General features: G+C 45.5%; 1 protein-coding gene across 2 annotated transcripts in view; it reads right to left on the minus strand.

Annotated features, from left to right (window-relative positions):
• Window positions 1-17680, minus strand: part of TRAPPC10 (trafficking protein particle complex subunit 10) — a 407991-nt gene that overhangs the window by 253723 nt on the left and 136588 nt on the right. For both annotated transcript variants that reach the window (XM_069202936.1, XM_069202937.1), the window contains one exon: window positions 1181-1377. In XM_069202936.1, the coding sequence (XP_069059037.1) occupies window positions 1181-1377 (197 nt within the window). The remainder of the gene's footprint in view (window positions 1-1180; window positions 1378-17680) is intronic.

Raw genomic sequence — 17680 nt, forward strand, 5'->3', positions numbered from 1 at the left:
TTCAAACTTGTGCATACGTTCCTTGGGACCTTTACATCTTTGTGACGCCCGAAGATCTTGTGTGGTACCAATAAAGGCCAGGCCTTGTGACTCAATGCTGTTCCACCAAGAGGTATTGCCAGCACATGCTAATTCTCAATGGATGGCTGAGGACTGCAAGACACAATGAAGTCAAGGGTCTCCTTCAGGACCTGCCCCTTCGTTGTCAGGAGTTGGTTTCTTAGCAATCTCTTTCCAATTCTGGGACAGATGGATCAAAAGTAAATGGCGCCAAATTTCCTCACTGGAAAAGAAGGTCTTCTGAAAGTTAGTCGTCAAGGACTGTGTGCAACAATTCATAAACTGCTTGATGACTGTCATTATCAGAATGGGCAGGAGAAGAGACAGTAGTGCATTGTATCTTATCGCCAGTTACGTATAACAGAGGACATGAAAGCCTGTCCTCCAATGAAGGGCAGCAAGTGAAAAATGAAAGGTGTTGTCTAAACAAATGGAGGCGCAAGTCACTCTCTGCACCCGGCTGATAAAGTGTCAAACCAGTAACTGCAATGGGACAGCTGGTGATGCACAGACAACAGGCAGGATACAGGAGCAGCACATTTCTTCTCAGGGACAGCGCGGCCCCTTTGGAACTCCTGATCTACATCTGTGGTATTCAGACTGCGAGTTTCAAAAAGAAAAATAATCTGAAAACCCATTTATTCATTATCTTCATTTCTGGGCAACCTAGAAAGTCTCCCTGTAAGTCTGCCCTTCTCTCACCTTCACTGTGACATGCCCTTTTCTTGCTCTTCCAGTACCTACCTGATCTCGGTACATGTCCTTGATGAGCCCCATACACAGCCTCTGCTTCTCCTTCCAATTCCAACCTCAGTTCTCTTGATATACTACCTTATGTTCTATCCAGATGTCTAAAGCTACAACTACACTGTTTACTGATGGTTGCCAGCTCTCCATAAGAACGCAAATACAAAAATAAATAGATTTGAGGAGGGTACTATCTGACTGGAGCCTGCCAAAGTTCCTAAAGCAGCAGCTTTCACTAGAAGAAGGTCACCATGAAGCCCACCCAGTCACAGCAGCTCTTAAAAGATGTCCTCAGCAGCACCTAAGTTATCGAAGAGGCCAGGAGTACCCACCAGTCACTTTAGCTACAACAGATTGTGAAAGAGCAGCTCACCGGTCACTTTGCTTGTTGCAAAAGTCATTCCTGATTTTGTCCACGATGGACGTTCGTGGAAGGATGTTCGTCTTATTTTTCTTCTTCGCTTCGTTCTCCACCAGGACAATGAGCCAATCCACCGTGCTGTGAGTCTTCAGGATGTTCTGCCACTTCGAGATGTCGTCCTTCGTGGAGGCTTTGTAGACTTCTGTGTCCTGCGGGGCCAAGAGACAATTGTGCATCAGTTCGGCCGTGAACTATGTACAGATTCTGACCGCCCTCACGTGCTTTGTCCTCAATACGGAGGCTGCACAACCAAGAGACTTCAGCTCTGAAGGAGCGTAACAACTACAGCGGGGTTGCAGACAAACTATGCAGCAGAAAAGGTCAATATATTGTTCACTTATGATACACCAAAACATTCTTTATTGGATATTTTATAACAGATGTTATGCTGGAATAAGCATAGTGCTTGCAGCCAATGGGTGGTGGAGGTGGATGGTGTTGGTGTTGGGCTCTGTTGATCCCTGGGTGTAAGACATCCTTCCTATTGACCAATTTGTGACCACCAACAGACCAACAAATGATGATGGAAATCGTGAATATTTTATAACTATTCTCTCTCTCTCAGTAAAACACACCATACTTGTATTTGTTGAAGGGGCAGCGTATAATTACCCTCCAAACCCACCAGGTATGTTTAAGTACTCGACTGCAAGTAACCCTTTTCCCTGTGCTGCTCAAGACATCACAAACAGCATCACTAGTGAGATCACATATTGAGTGAGCAATAAGATAATGGATGTCCCAGGCAATCTAACCAGTGGGAAGAGAGCATCGCTCACACCAAATTCTCACAGTAAAAACGTATAACAAAAGCTCCAGTTCCAACGAACGTTAGGTAAATACATATATACAAATGGCTGCAATTCTACAGAACTATCCATATCAATGAAACAAATGTCTGGTTATAAGTGTATAGATTTTTAAATAAGTTTGCACATCCTAATACATTGAAACATTTTGTCTGAAATATGTTATATTGAGCAATTACACAGCAGCAAAATGGCTGTCATGAAAGGTTTAATTTAGATTCCTCCATAAAAAAACAGAATACATCTGTGCATTCAAAGTTTACATCTATAGCTTAAAACACAGAACAAAATAAATGACTTGCCTGTAACCACATTTCTCCATCATTGATAACTTTCACAGATTCTCATGCTTGGGTAATTCCATCTGTCGAGCTCGGAGTCTCAAGGTAACTTAATAGCAGAATGAGCTCATACTGTGCAGAAAAAGCTGCAGTGTCACTTTGGTAGCACGGTCACCTCAATGGAAACAACCCTAACTCAACCCAATAAGGCAAGAGTGCACTGTGTGCCACTCTCCCTAGAAGGCCACCATTCTCCAAGTGTCAGGAACGTGTCGAGTTTCTAAACACTTCAAAATATGGAATCCGAAAGCAAGTAGTACATACACATTACAAGTTAATGGATATCAGAAGTAAAAGTGAAAAGGAGGCTCATATGGTTGGAACAATTGTCGGAGGACTGCATGTCCCACAGCAGAGTGTCTCGAAGCCTCCATACACAAGCAACAGCACTTTGCGAAGGTATGGCAGTTCTTGCAGGCCGTCACCCTGTGAAGGTCCAGTGAGGGCACTCCTGCACAGAGGCTGCTGGTGCTGCCGCTGCCACCACTCCAATTGCCTGCACGGTCATGGAACTGCAGAGTGGACGTGTAGCTCTAGCATGACAAAAAGGAACCACTTGGTAATACCTTGCTTTGAAAGAGGGGAAACCTTTTTAGGGCATGATAAAGTTAGGTGAATTACTGGTCTGCCTGCCTGAAGCAGAAATTGGAACACCTTTAATAGGAAGGGAGTGCAGAGACCGCCGCCGCACTGCAGGGCTCTGGGAAAGTGTGTTTAGCATTAGTGGTTTGTGAAGATCGAAATATCTTGGTAATTCCGTTATAAATTTAGGATTACTGCATAAAGTAACATTGTCTCTGTGGAATCTTAAAACCAGATCCTAGGTTTTAAATGCCTGAATCGAATTCTCTGTTCTTGCAGAGGTTAGAACTAACAAGAAATACAACTTCACAGAACAAAATGTAATGTCGACTCGGAGAATTCCCTCATATGGGCTTTCATAAATTGACTGAGCACTGTGTGGAGTTCCTACTTTGAGATCACATAAATAAACCTGGCACCGTACCAGCAGGCGAGGATAAATTCCGTATTGGCTAGGAATACTATAATCAGTACTGTAGTCTCCTGGATGTCCAGCCTTTGTTTCTTCTCCAATAATGAACATGGTAATGGAGCTGCGCGAAAATGTGGACGTCGTCACCTTCCACAATTGCACGTCCGGGAGGATACAGCAGTACTGTACATTTTAATAGTTTGGAGTTTTGCCTTCTCCTCAGTATTGTGAAGCTTGGATCAGGAAATGTCAGGACTTTGCAGGAACGCAAGGCTAGCTCCCTTGCAGACTTCCTCAGTCCAGGTTTCCCCAAGGACATCAAGATCATGCCAGGCCTAGGGATCTTTTCACTAGGGTCTGGTGATGTACCCTTATATGTTTAGCCATGCTGAGGATGTCAATATAAGTTCTGGACCTTGAGATATTAGCAAGGCTTGTGTTAAAATAATTCACGCAGCACAAGGCATGCTTGGTCTCACACTGCTAGGCAACAAAAATAACTTGAGCTCTCACTGCTTCTGCAGTCTGTATACTATTGTTTTTTTGGTTCATAGTCACATGCTTCAGCAAGAGGAAGGAAGCTTCCACTGCAGTATTTATCTGTCACTTAAGAAGCAGCTGGAAGACATAACATCTGTGATGAAAAGAGCTTGCCACCTATCTGATTTTGTATTACTAATTCCAAGTGCTTTCAATAAAAACATTGTTTTTTGCTGAATATTTCTACTCTGTAATTCGGGGTCCGAGCAAGCAGGGGCTCTAACTAGGGATGCTGTATGATTTAGAGAATAATCAGCCCCTTAATGAATGAGAAATGAAAGAAGGGAATGAGAGCTGGAGTGCATGAAGTTCAGCAAGACTGAGTAATCCCTCAAGGGTAATGCCTTGGGTAAAAAGAAGAATATCTGTGGGCCATGCTTGGTTAATAAACAATTCAACAAATATAACATAATGAAGCCACTTAGGCTTTATGGACATGGGATGAGCAATGTCTGGGCCCCAGTCTATTCATTCTAATAGTGTTGTGAAACTGGCCCTTATTTATGGTGATGATCCCAATGCATGTGATACACATTATATAAGCACACAATAAAGATTCATTCTTGCAAATTAGAGTATGCATGTCTGGTTTCAAGGTAGAGTTCATCATTTATACGTTGTGAAACATTTTCAGGTAGGTCGGTCGTATTCATAACATCCCATATTAACCTACGAGCATGGCTTGGCTTCAAGGAAGGGGTGAGAAGCCCATGCCAGCCTTCCAGAGCCAAGGCTATGTATCACATTCTGGGGTGTTAGAAACACTACCCGCAGGTTATCCCCCTTCCTGAAACATCAGGAACATAGTAGCTCTTGAAGGGGTGTGGACCTGTCTTATGGACCTTCCACAGGCTTGCAGGATAATCCAACAGAATCTTACATTCCAAGAACTGCAACACAACATCTATATTGTCTCCATCCAGCACCCGTTATTCTCTAGCGTTCAGGTCCTGGACTATCCTGCTGAGCTTTCAAAGTCTTCTATGCCTCGTTCTACAAGCATCATGCCACTCACTGCGTAGCCTTCTTCGTATTTCTGGGTTTAAGCCATCCAATCCAGTCTCCAGTCTTATTACCTCCAATCTTTGAGCAAATGCAAATTATGTTACACGGAAGGCATCCTGTAAGAAGTTGCACTTGCGTCTTTTAGAAGCTTGGGGGTTCCTATACCTCGCCTGTGAATGTCCACAGATTGTGATCTATTTGTTTGATATATCTGACATAATCCAGACTATCAGACCCTGGAATCCCCAGCTCGCCCCTAATAGTGCTGCTGGGCCCACAATGTCCCTGTCACCCCCCCACCAGCTCATGGCAATGCTGCTTCTCTTGGCCAAATGTAGAGTGGCAAGACATTGGGGTAGAACGCAGTGGGACTGGATGCAAATGGAGATATTTAATACTTGGCATTCAACACACATTTCAAATTCAAATTAATCATCATAATCTTCAAGGACTATAATTTAGTTCAAAGTAACAATATTTAACAGGCAATTTGGCTGTTTCTTAATCTTCAATATGACTACACTAATGCGTGTACACATGGCACTCAAAACACCGACGAAATGGATTTAGAATCTCAGTCTTTCATTCCAGCAGACCATGATCATCTTGTTTTTTTTTTTTTTTTTTTTGGAAGAGATTAGGTTGGTCCAACAGATAAAACCCAATGATTAGAAGACTTTATGTAGTATGTATGGAGTGTTCAAAAGACTTATTATCACTGCACAGTATTCACACCCACCTTTAAGTTGCAGAATAATGCTTACAAATGTGCCATGACTTACCTAGTGTTTGACACAGAAGTAAAAGGAATACACTATAACTGGCACTGCTGTCATTTTAGTTACCAACTATTTCTAAAGATATGGACTAAAATGTTTAGGCTTTTTACGTATGTGCTCCAAAAAAAACCTCACATCAAAATCAATGTGGAGTTACAACATTTACTAGTTGATCCTGTTCTATGCTTACTATAGCCATGGATTTTAGAGTAGAACTACAGCTTTCTAAAGGACATACATCTATAATGGGCACGGTTAGCACATTTTCTAAATGGCTCATTTTTCTGTGCTGACCAAGATAAACAATTTGCAAAAGACAGAGCACAATACTTCAACAAAGGCATTTTCTGTCTTTGTGGTCTTCCAGTCACAGTAATTTCGGAAAGAGCTCCACAATTTGTATTCCAGCTCTAGAAGGCACTTTGCTCTTCAATGGGGGTATCTTGAGCCTTATCCTCTGGGTTTCATCCTCAATCACATGGCTTGAAGGAGAGAACTAATCGGGCTTTAAAGCAGTGTTTAAGATTGGTTTGTAGTGCCAGACGTAACAACCGTTTTAATAGAACACATTAAGTTCTCAGATAAGATATTTTGTGACTTTCTCCCATGTCCGTTTACCATCTACAAGAAAATCCATCTATTGGCTGCCAGGGAAATCACAAACGTTTTCCAAAATGTAACGACTGTTAGGCATTCTATTAACTGTCAAGGGTAGTGAAGGTTTTTATTGTGCTAGCAAAGATGTATATTAAATTGCCACTTATGCTGAAAAAGTGTTCAATAGTAATCACTGGGAATACACGGATTAAACGACAGTGGATTCATACTAATTCTAAAAAATATAATAGCACTAGCATCAACTAAGCTGCTAGTCACATTATACGTGGTATCGCAACTAATGCCATCAGTGTTTTGTGTGGGGTATAATTAGTGCATTGGGGAGTGTTATGATTGCACAGGTAACCCAGGACTGGGACATTTCAGGCAATTCTAGGTTAACCATCACCAGTGGCTCAATAGGCCCTCAGCAATGATTTTTGGGGCCCAGCACTTATTTTTCCTCATTATTCCGTGATCCAGAGCAATTGAGAAAAACATACAAGAGTGAACAAAGGAGTAGGAAAAAGTTATAAAACATGACAAAGGGAGAAAGAAGGGATGAGAAAAACCTGCAAGAGTGAGATGAAATGATAGGAAGTTTCAGGTGGTGAATTAAAAGGGTATTAGGTGGAATCAAGACTACGTAGCTTTGGTATCCGGCACTCAGACATTCAGTAGTACTGGTTGTGGGCTTGCGAGCAAAACGTTAGCTCATGCACTTATTCTTTTACACAGTATGCGTTGACTACAACCATCCTTTAAATAATGGCCTTTCCGGTAAATAAATATTTCTTAGAATGATGGTTTAGAATATCATTAGTCAACTACAAGTTCTGTATCAGACACTTTTTCAGTTAATAACAATATTCTTTAACAGCCTGCCTTATTTTGCTTCTAGCCCTCACCGGCTGGCATGGGGCACATAGTGTGGCCTGTGACAATATCCTTTGGTTAATACCCCAGAGTTAAGCAATGCCGAATATTGCCCATAAAGTATGATGTCACTGAATGGATCAACCATTGTTCCTTTTCAGATCTGCTTGCTGTCACAGGTGTTCTTTCACTTGCATCCTCTACCAGGACTTCTAGGTTTCGATACTAGTACTACAACCAAACAGCTGCTTTTAAAGTGCAAGGCTATTAAACACTTGTGTGTAACTGCAGAAATTGTGCAATTTATCTACATAATCCTTGCAAAGATTTACAGTTCCCAATAGGAGTATTGAAGTACAAATACATATAAAATATAAATGTAAGTGACATTATTAAATATATTTAATGTTGTTCAGCTTATCAGTTATAAACAAATTAGACCATTAGAATGGTGGCAGACCCACGGCCGACAAAGTGGCTCAAGATCAATTGTGGCTGGGACAGACCTTCTGAGCCAACTTCTCAATGCTGTTATTCCTAATTCTCAATTTTTAATTTAGACCATTCTTCCCTTAGTGGTTGGCCTGTTCTAACAGCATTAAAGACCTACTTCAATGGGCTATACTGGTTGTTAAAAGTATAATTTTGCGTTGTAGGCAGAGACCCTTTAGACAACAGTTATATTCCGCAGCAGTACCTATTATGCTTTAGTGAAACCGTGGCAGATTAAATACTACATAATCTCAGTGAAGACATTTAGGGATTGGCGGTATTGCTCTCTTACATCTGCATTTACTTAGGACCGTCACTGCAGCCATTTTTACTCTCTATATCATCTCTGCGAGGACATCAGACTGCAGACAGTGGCACTGTCACTCCACACAATAGTTGAAGGCTTGGCTCACTATTTCAAACTGTTGTAAAAAAAAAGTCTGTCAACAACATTTTCAGAGAACTGTTAGGAAAGCTCATTCCCAACCCTTTTATCAACCCAAAAGATGCAAAAACTAAAACCAACCATTTCCTTTATACTCTAAAAGCCTAGCATTGCCCTGCTGTTCAATGCAAGGTTGTGAGGTGCAGATCACTGTACTATCAGTATCTACAACTGCAGCCAATGACGACAAGCAGATGGATGAAGCTGTGTTCCACCTCTGAAGGCTCCCAAGGAAATACCACATTCAAGCCGAGTCAGCAGAGTGCACTCCCCACCACCAAACAATCATCAGATTACAGACTGAAGTCAACTGGGAGATCTTTAGGACCATAAATGAAGATCGCCCTTGGATATGCTTCAGGTACCATTCCAAAAATAAAGATGAAATAACAAGTTTTACAACTGAGATTGCCAGCCCACCTCTCATTGTATGTAACAGGGGGATCAGAGTAGATTTTGTTGCTGAACGAAAAAAAAGCTGTGCTAGTAGACCCGGTCAATTTTAAGTCTCATTCATCTATCCCGAGTCTTTTTCTTCTCTTCCACTCTCAGCAGGCAAAACACTGTCCTACAATTTTGGCACCCAAAGTTACTGAAGGAGGTGTGCTTGATGATTCTGAGGGGTCTCCTGACCCAAGAATGTCCAATACCTAACACACAAGTTTCCTATAGCCTACAAGCGCACTGCCAATTAAAGAAGGTGGTGTATATTTTAACTTTTGGTAAAGACGGAATATGTCAGGGAGTTAGTCTCTTACTGCACTGCTGGGTGTAAGGAAATGCCTCCTTGGCATGGTTGCCCCCTGACTTTTTGCCTTTGCTGATGCTATGTTTACAATTGAAAGTGTGCTGAGGCCTGCTAACCAGGCCCCAGCACCAGTGTTCTTTCCCTAACCTGTACTTTTGTATCCACAATTGGCAGACCCTGGCATCCAGATAAGTCCCTTGTAACTGGTACTTCTAGTACCAAGGGCCCTGATGCCAAGGAAGGTCTCTAAGGGCTGCAGCATGTCTTATGCCACCCTGGAGACCTCTCACTCAGCACAGACACCCTGCTTGCCAGCTTGTGTGTGCTAGTGAGGACAAAACGAGTAAGTCGACATGGCACTCCCCTCAGGGTGCCATGCCAGCCTCTCACTGCCTATGCAGTATAGGTAAGACACCCCTCTAGCAGGCCTTACAGCCCTAAGGCAGGGTGCACTATACCATAGGTGAGGGTACCAGTGCATGAGCATGGTACCCCTACAGTGTCTAAACAAAACCTTAGACATTGTAAGTGCAGGGTAGCCATAAGAGTATATGGTCTGGGAGTTTGTCAAACACGAACTCCACAGCACCGTAATGGCTACACTGAAAACTGGGAAGTTTGGTATCAAACTTCTCAGCACAATAAATGCACACTGATGCCAGTGTACATTTTATTGTCAAATACACCCCAGAGGGCACCTTAGAGGTGCCCCCTGAAACTTAACCGACTATCTGTGTAGGCTGACTAGTTTTAGCAGCCTGCCACAAACCGAGACATGTTGCTGGCCCCATGGGGAGAGTGCCTTTGTCACTCTGAGGCCAGTAACAAAGCCTGCACTGGGTGGAGATGCTAACACCTCCCCCAGGCAGGAATTGTCACACCTGGCGGTGAGCCTCAAAGGCTCACCTCCTTTGTGCCAACCCAGCAGGACACTCCAGCTAGTGGAGTTGCCCGCCCCCTCCGGCCAGGCCCCACTTTTGGCGGCAAGGCTGGAGAAAATAATGAGAAAAACAAGGAGGAGTCACTGGCCAGTCAGGACAGCCCCTAAGGTGTCCTGAGCTGAAGTGACTCTAACTTTTAGAAATCCTCCATCTTGCAGATGGAGGATTCCCCCAATAGGGTTAGGACTGTGACCCCCTCCCCTTGGGAGGAGGCACAAAGAGGGTGTACCCACCCTCAGGGCTAGTAGCCATTGGCTACTAACCCCCCAGACCTAAACACGCCCTTAAATTTAGTATTTAAGGGCTACCCTGAACCCTAGAAAATTAGATTCCTGCAACTACAAGAAGAAGGACTGCCTAGCTGAAAACCCCTGCAGAGGAAGACCAGAAGACGACAACTGCCTTGGCTCCAGAAACTCACCGGCCTGTCTCCTGCCTTCCAAAGATCCTGCTCCAGCGACGCCTTCCAAAGGGACCAGCGACCTCGATCTCCTCTGAGGACTGCCCCTGCTTCGAAAAGACAAGAAACTCCCGAGGACAGCGGACCTGCTCCAAGAAAAGCTGCGACTTTGTTTCCAGCAGCTTTAAAGAACCCTGCAAGCTCCCCGCAAGAAGCGTGAGACTTGCAACACTGCACCCGGCGACCCCGACTCGGCTGGTGGCGATCCAACACCTCAGGAGGGACCCCAGGACTACTCTAAGACTGTGAGTACAAAAACCTGTCCCCCCTGAGCCCCCACAGCGCCGCCTGCAGAGGGAATCCCGAGGCTTCCCCTGACCGCGACTCTTTGAATCCAAAGTCCCGACACCTGGGAGAGACCCTGCACCCGCAGCCCCCAGGACCCGAAGGACCGGACTTTCACTGGAGGAGTGACCCCCAGGAGTCCCTCTCCCTTGATCAAGTGGAGGTTTCCCCGAGGAACCCCCCCCTTGCCTGCCTGCAGCGCTGAAAAGATCCCTAGATCTCCCATTGACTTCCATTACAAACCCGACGCTTGTTTCTACACTGCACCCGGCCGCCCCCGCGCTGCTGAGGGTGAAATTTCTGTGTGGGCTTGTGTCCCCCCCGGTGCCCTACAAAACACCCCTGGTCTGCCCTCCGAAGACGCGGGTACTTACCTGCAAGCAGACCGGAACCGGGGCACCCCCTTCTCTCCATTCTAGCCTATGCGTTTTGGGCACCACTTTGAACTCTGCACCTGACCGGCCCTGAGCTGCTGGTGTGGTGACTTTGGGGTTGCTCTGAACCCCCAACGGTGGGCTACCTTGGACCAAGAACTAAGCCCTGTAAGTGTCTTACTTACCTGGTTAACCTAACAAATACTTACCTCCCCTAGGGACTGTGAAAATTGCACTAAGTGTCCACTTTTAAAACAGCTATTTGTGAATAACTTGAAAAGTATACATGCAATTTTGATGATTTGAAGTTCCTAAAGTACTTACCTGCAATACCTTTCGAATGAGATATTACATGTAAAATTTGAACATGTGGTTCTTAAAATAAACTAAGAAAATATATTTTTCTATACAAAAACCTATTGGCTGGATTTGTCTCAGTGTGTGTACCTCATTTATTGTCTATGTGTATGTACAACAAATGCTTAACACTACTCCTTGGATAAGCCTACTGCTCGACCACACTACCACAAAATAGAGCATTAGTATTATCTATTTTTACCACTATTTTACCTCTAAGGGGAACCCTTGGACTCTGTGCATGCTATTCCTTACTTTGAAATAGCACATACAGAGCCAACTTCCTACATTGGTGGATCAGCGGTGGGATACAAGACTTTGCATTTGCTGGACTACTCAGCCAATACCTGATCACACGACAAATTCCAAAATTGTCATTAGAAATTGATTTTTGCAATTTGAAAAGTTTTCGAAATTCTTAAAAGACCTGCTAGGGCCTTGTGTTAGATCCTGTTTAGCATTTCTTTTAGAGTTTAAAAGTTTGTAAAAGTTTGAATTAGATTCTAGAACCAGTTGTAGATTCTTAAAAAGTATTCCAACTTTTAGAAGCAAAATGTCTAGCACAGATGTGACTGTGGTGGAACTCGACACCACACCTTACCTCCATCTTAAGATGAGGGAGCTAAGGTCACTCTGTAAAATAAAGAAAATAACAATGGGCCCCAAACCTACCAAAATACAGCTCCAGGAGCTTTTGGCAGAGTTTGAAAAGGCCAACCCCTCTGAGGGTGGCAACTCAGAGGAAGAGGATAGTGACTTGGAGGAAAATTCCCCCCTACCAATCCTATCTAGGGAGAACAGGGTCCCTCAAACCCTGACTCCAAAAATAATAGTCAGAGATGCTGGTTCCCTCACAGGAGAGACCAACACCTCTGAAATCACTGAGTATAACCCCAGTGAAGAGGACATCCAGTTAGCCAGGATGGCCAAAAGATTGGCTTTGGAAAGACAGATCCTAGCCATAGAGAGGGAAAGACAAGAGATGGGCCTAGGACCCATCAATGGTGGCAGCAACATAAATAGGGTCAGAGATTCTCCTGACATGTTGAAAATCCCTAAAGGGATTGTAACTAAATATGAAGATGGTGATGACATCACCAAATGGTTCACAGCTTTTGAGAGGGCTTGTGTAACCAGAAAAGTGAACAGATCTCACTGGGGTGCTCTCCTTTGGGAAATGTTCACAGGAAAGTGTAGGGATAGACTCCTCACACTCTCTGGACAAGATGCAGAATCTTATGACCTCATGAAGGGTACCCTGATTGAGGGCTTTGGATTCTCCACTGAGGAGTATAGGATTAGATTCAGGGGGGCTCAAAAATCCTCGAGCCAGACCTGGGTTGACTTTGTAGACTACTCAGTGAAAACACTAGATGGTTGGATTCAAGGCAGTGGTGTAAGTAATTATGATGGGCTGTACAATTTATTTGTGAAAGAACACCTGTTAAGTAATTGTTTCAATGATAAACTGCATCAGCATCTGGTAGACCTAGGACCAATTTCTCCCCAAGAATTGGGAAAGAAGGCGGACCATTGGGTCAAGACAAGGGTGTCCAAGACTTCAACAGGGGGTGACCAAAAGAAAGGGGTCACAAAGACTCCCCAGGGGAAGGGTGATGAGACAACCAAAACTAAAAATAGTAAAGAGTCTTCTACAGGCCCCCAAAAACCTGCACAGGAGGGTGGGCCCAGAGCCTCTTCACAAAACAATGGGTACAAGGGTAAAAACTTTGATCCCAAAAAGGCCTGGTGTCATAGCTGTAAACAGCATGGACACCAAACTGGAGACAAGGCCTGTCCCAAGAAAGGTTCCACTCCAAACTCCCATCCAGGTAACCCTGGAATGGCTAGTCTCCAAGTGGGATCAACAGTGTGCCCAGAGCAAATCAGGGTCCACACTGAAGCTACTCTAGTTTCTGAGGGTGGGGTGGATTTAGCCACACTAGCTGTCTGGCCGCCTAACATGCAAAAATACAGACAGCAACTCTTAATTAATGGGACTAGAATAGAGGGCCTGAGGGATACAGGTGCCAGTGTCACCATGGTGACAGAGAAACTGGTTTCCCCTGGCCAATACCTGACTGGAAAAACCTACACAGTCACCAACGCTGACAATCAGAGAAAAGTACATCCCATGGCAATGGTTACTTTAGAATGGGGAGGGGTCAATGGCCTGAAACAGGTGGTGGTCTCCTCAAATATCCCAGTGGACTGTCTGCTTGGAAATGACCTGGAGTCCTCAGCATGGGCTGAGGTAGAACTAAAAACCCATGCAGCAATGCTGGGTATCCCTGAACTGGTGTGTGTGAAAACAAGAGCACAGTGCAAGGCACAGGGTGAACAAGTAGAGCTGGAGTCTGGAAGAATGGCCCAGCCTACCAAGAGAACAGGAAAGTCAGTTGGGAAACCAACTGCAACACAGCAAAAGAAAGGGAACCTCTCTTCTCAGGAAGAAGTTCTGCCCTCTGAGGGAACTGAGCCTTTGGAGCTTGAACCTTATCAGGTTGAGCTCTTAGGCCCAGGGGGACCCTCAAGGGAGGAGCTGTGTAAGGGACAAGAAACCTGTCCCTCTCTTGAAGGCCTTAGGCAGCAAGCTGCTGAAGAGTCCAAAGGCAAGAAAAATGGAACACATAGGGTCTATTGGGATGATGGACTCCTGTACACTGAGGCCAGAGACCCCAAACCTGGTGCCACTAGGAGAGTGGTAGTGCCTCAGCTGTTCAGGAAGTTCATCCTAACATTGGCCCATGACATTCCCCTTGCTGGACATTTGGGACAAACCAAGACGTGGGAGAGGTTAGTCAACCACTTCTACTGGCCCAATATGTCCAACATGGTTAAGGAGTTTTGCCTCTCCTGCCCCACCTGTCAAGCCAGTGGTAAGACAGGTGGGCATCCAAAGGCCCCCCTCATTCCACTTCCAGTGGTGGGGGTTCCCTTTGAAAGAGTGGGTGTGGACATAGTTGGTCCACTAGAACCTCCCACAGCCTCAGGAAATATGTATATCCTGGTAGTAGTGGATCATGCTACCAGGTATCCTGAAGCTATTCCCCTTAGGTCGACTACTGCCCCTGCAGTAGCCAAGGCCCTCATTGGTATCTTTACCAGAGTGGGTTTCCCTAAGGAGGTGGTGTCTGACAGAGGTACCAACTTCATGTCAGCATACCTAAAGCACATGTGGAATGAGTGTGGGGTGACTTATAAATTCACTACACCATACCATCCACAAACTAATGGCTTAGTTGAGAGATTCAACAAGACATTAAAGGGCATGATCATGGGGCTCCCAGAAAAACTCAAAAGGAGATGGGATGTCCTCTTGCCATGTCTGCTTTTCGCTTACAGAGAGGTGCCACAGAAGGGAGTAGGATTCTCACCCTTTGAACTTCTGTTTGGTCATCCTGTAAGAGGACCACTTGCTCTTGTTAAAGAAGGCTGGGAGAGACCTCTCCATGAGCCTAAACAAGACATAGTGGACTATGTACTTGGCCTTCGCTCTAGAATGGCAGAGTACATGGAAAAGGCAACCAAAAACCTTGAGGCCAGCCAACAGCTCCAGAAGTTTTGGTATGACCAAAAGGCTGCACTGGTTGAGTTCCAACCAGGGCAGAAAGTCTGGGTTCTGGAGCCTGTGGCTCCCAGGGCACTCCAGGACAAATGGAGTGGCCCTTACCCAGTGCTAGAAAGGAAGAGTCAGGTCACCTACCTGGTGGACCTGGGCACAAGCAGGAGCCCCAAGAGGTTGATCCATGTGAACCGCCTTAAGCTCTTCCATGACAGGGCTGATGTCAATCTGTTGATGGTAACAGATGAGGATCAGGAGGCAGAGAGTGAACCTCTCCCTGATCTTCTGTCATCAGACCCAAAAGATGGCACAGTAGATGGAGTGATCTACTCAGACACCCTCTCTGGCCAACAGCAAGCTGATTGTAGGAGAGTCCTACAACAGTTTCCTGAACTCTTCTCCTTAACCCCTGGTCAGACACACCTGTGTACCCATGATGTGGACACAGGAGACAGCATGCCTGTCAAGAACAAAATCTTTAGACAATCTGACCATGTTAAGGAAAGCATCAAGGTGGAAGTCCACAAGATGCTGGAATTGGGAGTAATTGAGCGCTCTGACAGCCCCTGGGCTAGCCCAGTGGTCTTAGTCCCCAAACCTCACACCAAAGATGGAAAGAAAGAGATGAGGTTTTGTGTGGACTACAGAGGGCTCAATTCTGTCACCAAGACAGATGCTCATCCAATTCCAAGAGCTGATGAGCTCATAGACAAATTAGGTGCTGCCAAATTCTTAAGTACCTTTGACTTGACAGCAGGGTACTGGCAAATAAAAATGGCACCTGGAGCAAAAGAGAAAACAGCATTCTCCACACCTGATGGGCATTATCAGTTTACTGTTATGCCCTTTGGTTTAAAGAATGCCCCTGCCACCTTCCAAAGGTTGGTGAATCAAGTCCTTGCTGGCTTGGAGTCCTTTAGCACAGCTTATCTTGATGATATTGCTGTCTTTAGCTCCACCTGGCAGGATCACCTGGTCCACCTGAAGAAGGTTTTGAAGGCTCTGCAATCTGCAGGCCTCTCTATCAAGGCATCCAAATGCCAGATAGGGCAGGGAACTGTGGTTTACTTGGGACACCTTGTAGGTGGAGGCCAAGTTCAGCCACTCCAACCCAAGATCCAGACTATTCTGGACTGGGTAGCTCCAAAAACCCAGACTCAAGTCAGGGCATTCCTTGGCTTGACTGGGTATTACAGGAGGTTTGTGAAGGGATATGGATCCATTGTGACAGCCCTCACTGAACTCACCTCCAAGAAAATGCCCAAGAAAGTGAACTGGACTGTGGAATGCCAACAGGCCTTTGACACCCTGAAACAAGCAATGTGCTCAGCACCAGTTCTAAAAGCTCCAGATTATTCTAAGCAGTTCATTGTGCAGACAGATGCCTCTGAACATGGGATAGGGGCAGTTTTGTCCCAAACAAATGATGATGGCCTTGACCAGCCTGTTGCTTTCATTAGCAGGAGGTTACTCCCCAGGGAGCAGCGTTGGAGTGCCATTGAGAGGGAGGCCTTTGCTGTGGTTTGGTCCCTGAAGAAGCTGAGACCATACCTCTTTGGGACTCACTTCCTAGTTCAAACTGACCACAGACCTCTCAAATGGCTGATGCAAATGAAAGGTGAAAATCCTAAACTGTTGAGGTGGTCCATCTCCCTACAGGGAATGGACTTTATAGTGGAACACAGACCTGGGACTGCCCATGCCAATGCAGATGGCCTTTCCAGATTCTTCCACTTAGAAAATGAAGACTCTCTTGGGAAAGGTTAGTCTCATCCTCTTTCGTTTGGGGGGGGGGGTTGTGTAAGGAAATGCCTCCTTGGCATGGTTGCCCCCTGACGTTTTGCCTTTGCTGATGCTATGTTTACAATTGAAAGTGTGCTGAGGCCTGCTAACCAGGCCCCAGCACCAGTGTTCTTTCCCTAACCTGTACTTTTGTATCCACAATTGGCAGACCCTGGCATCCAGATAAGTCCCTTGTAACTGGTACTTCTAGTACCAAGGGCCCTGATGCCAAGGAAGGTCTCTAAGGGCTGCAGCATGTCTTATGCCACCCTGGAGACCTCTCACTCAGCACAGACACCCTGCTTGCCAGCTTGTGTGTGCTAGTGAGGACAAAAAGAGTAAGTCGACATGGCACTCCCCTCAGGGTGCCATGCCAGCCTCTCACTGCCTATGCAGTATAGGTAAGACACCCCTCTAGCAGGCCTTACAGCCCTAAGGCAGGGTGCACTATACCATAGGTGAGGGTACCAGTGCATGAGCATGGTACCCCTACAGTGTCTAAACAAAACCTTAGACATTGTAAGTGCAGGGTAGCCATAAGAGTATATGGTCTGGGAGTTTGTCAAACACGAACTCCACAGCACCGTAATGGCTACACTGAAAACTGGGAAGTTTGGTATCAAACTTCTCAGCACAATAAATGCACACTGATGCCAGTGTACATTTTATTGTCAAATACACCCCAGAGGGCACCTTAGAGGTGCCCCCTGAAACTTAACCGACTATCTGTGTAGGCTGACTAGTTTTAGCAGCCTGCCACAAACCGAGACATGTTGCTGGCCCCATGGGGAGAGTGCCTTTGTCACTCTGAGGCCAGTAACAAAGCCTGCACTGGGTGGAGATGCTAACACCTCCCCCAGGCAGGAATTGTCACACCTGGCGGTGAGCCTCAAAGGCTCACCTCCTTTGTGCCAACCCAGCAGGACACTCCAGCTAGTGGAGTTGCCCGCCCCCTCCGGCCAGGCCCCACTTTTGGCGGCAAGGCCGGAGAAAATAATGAGAAAAACAAGGAGGAGTCACTGGCCAGTCAGGACAGCCCCTAAGGTGTCCTGAGCTGAAGTG

The sequence above is a fragment of the Pleurodeles waltl genome, chromosome 8 (assembly GCF_031143425.1).
Source record: "Pleurodeles waltl isolate 20211129_DDA chromosome 8, aPleWal1.hap1.20221129, whole genome shotgun sequence".
Classification (NCBI taxonomy): domain Eukaryota; kingdom Metazoa; phylum Chordata; class Amphibia; order Caudata; family Salamandridae; genus Pleurodeles; species Pleurodeles waltl.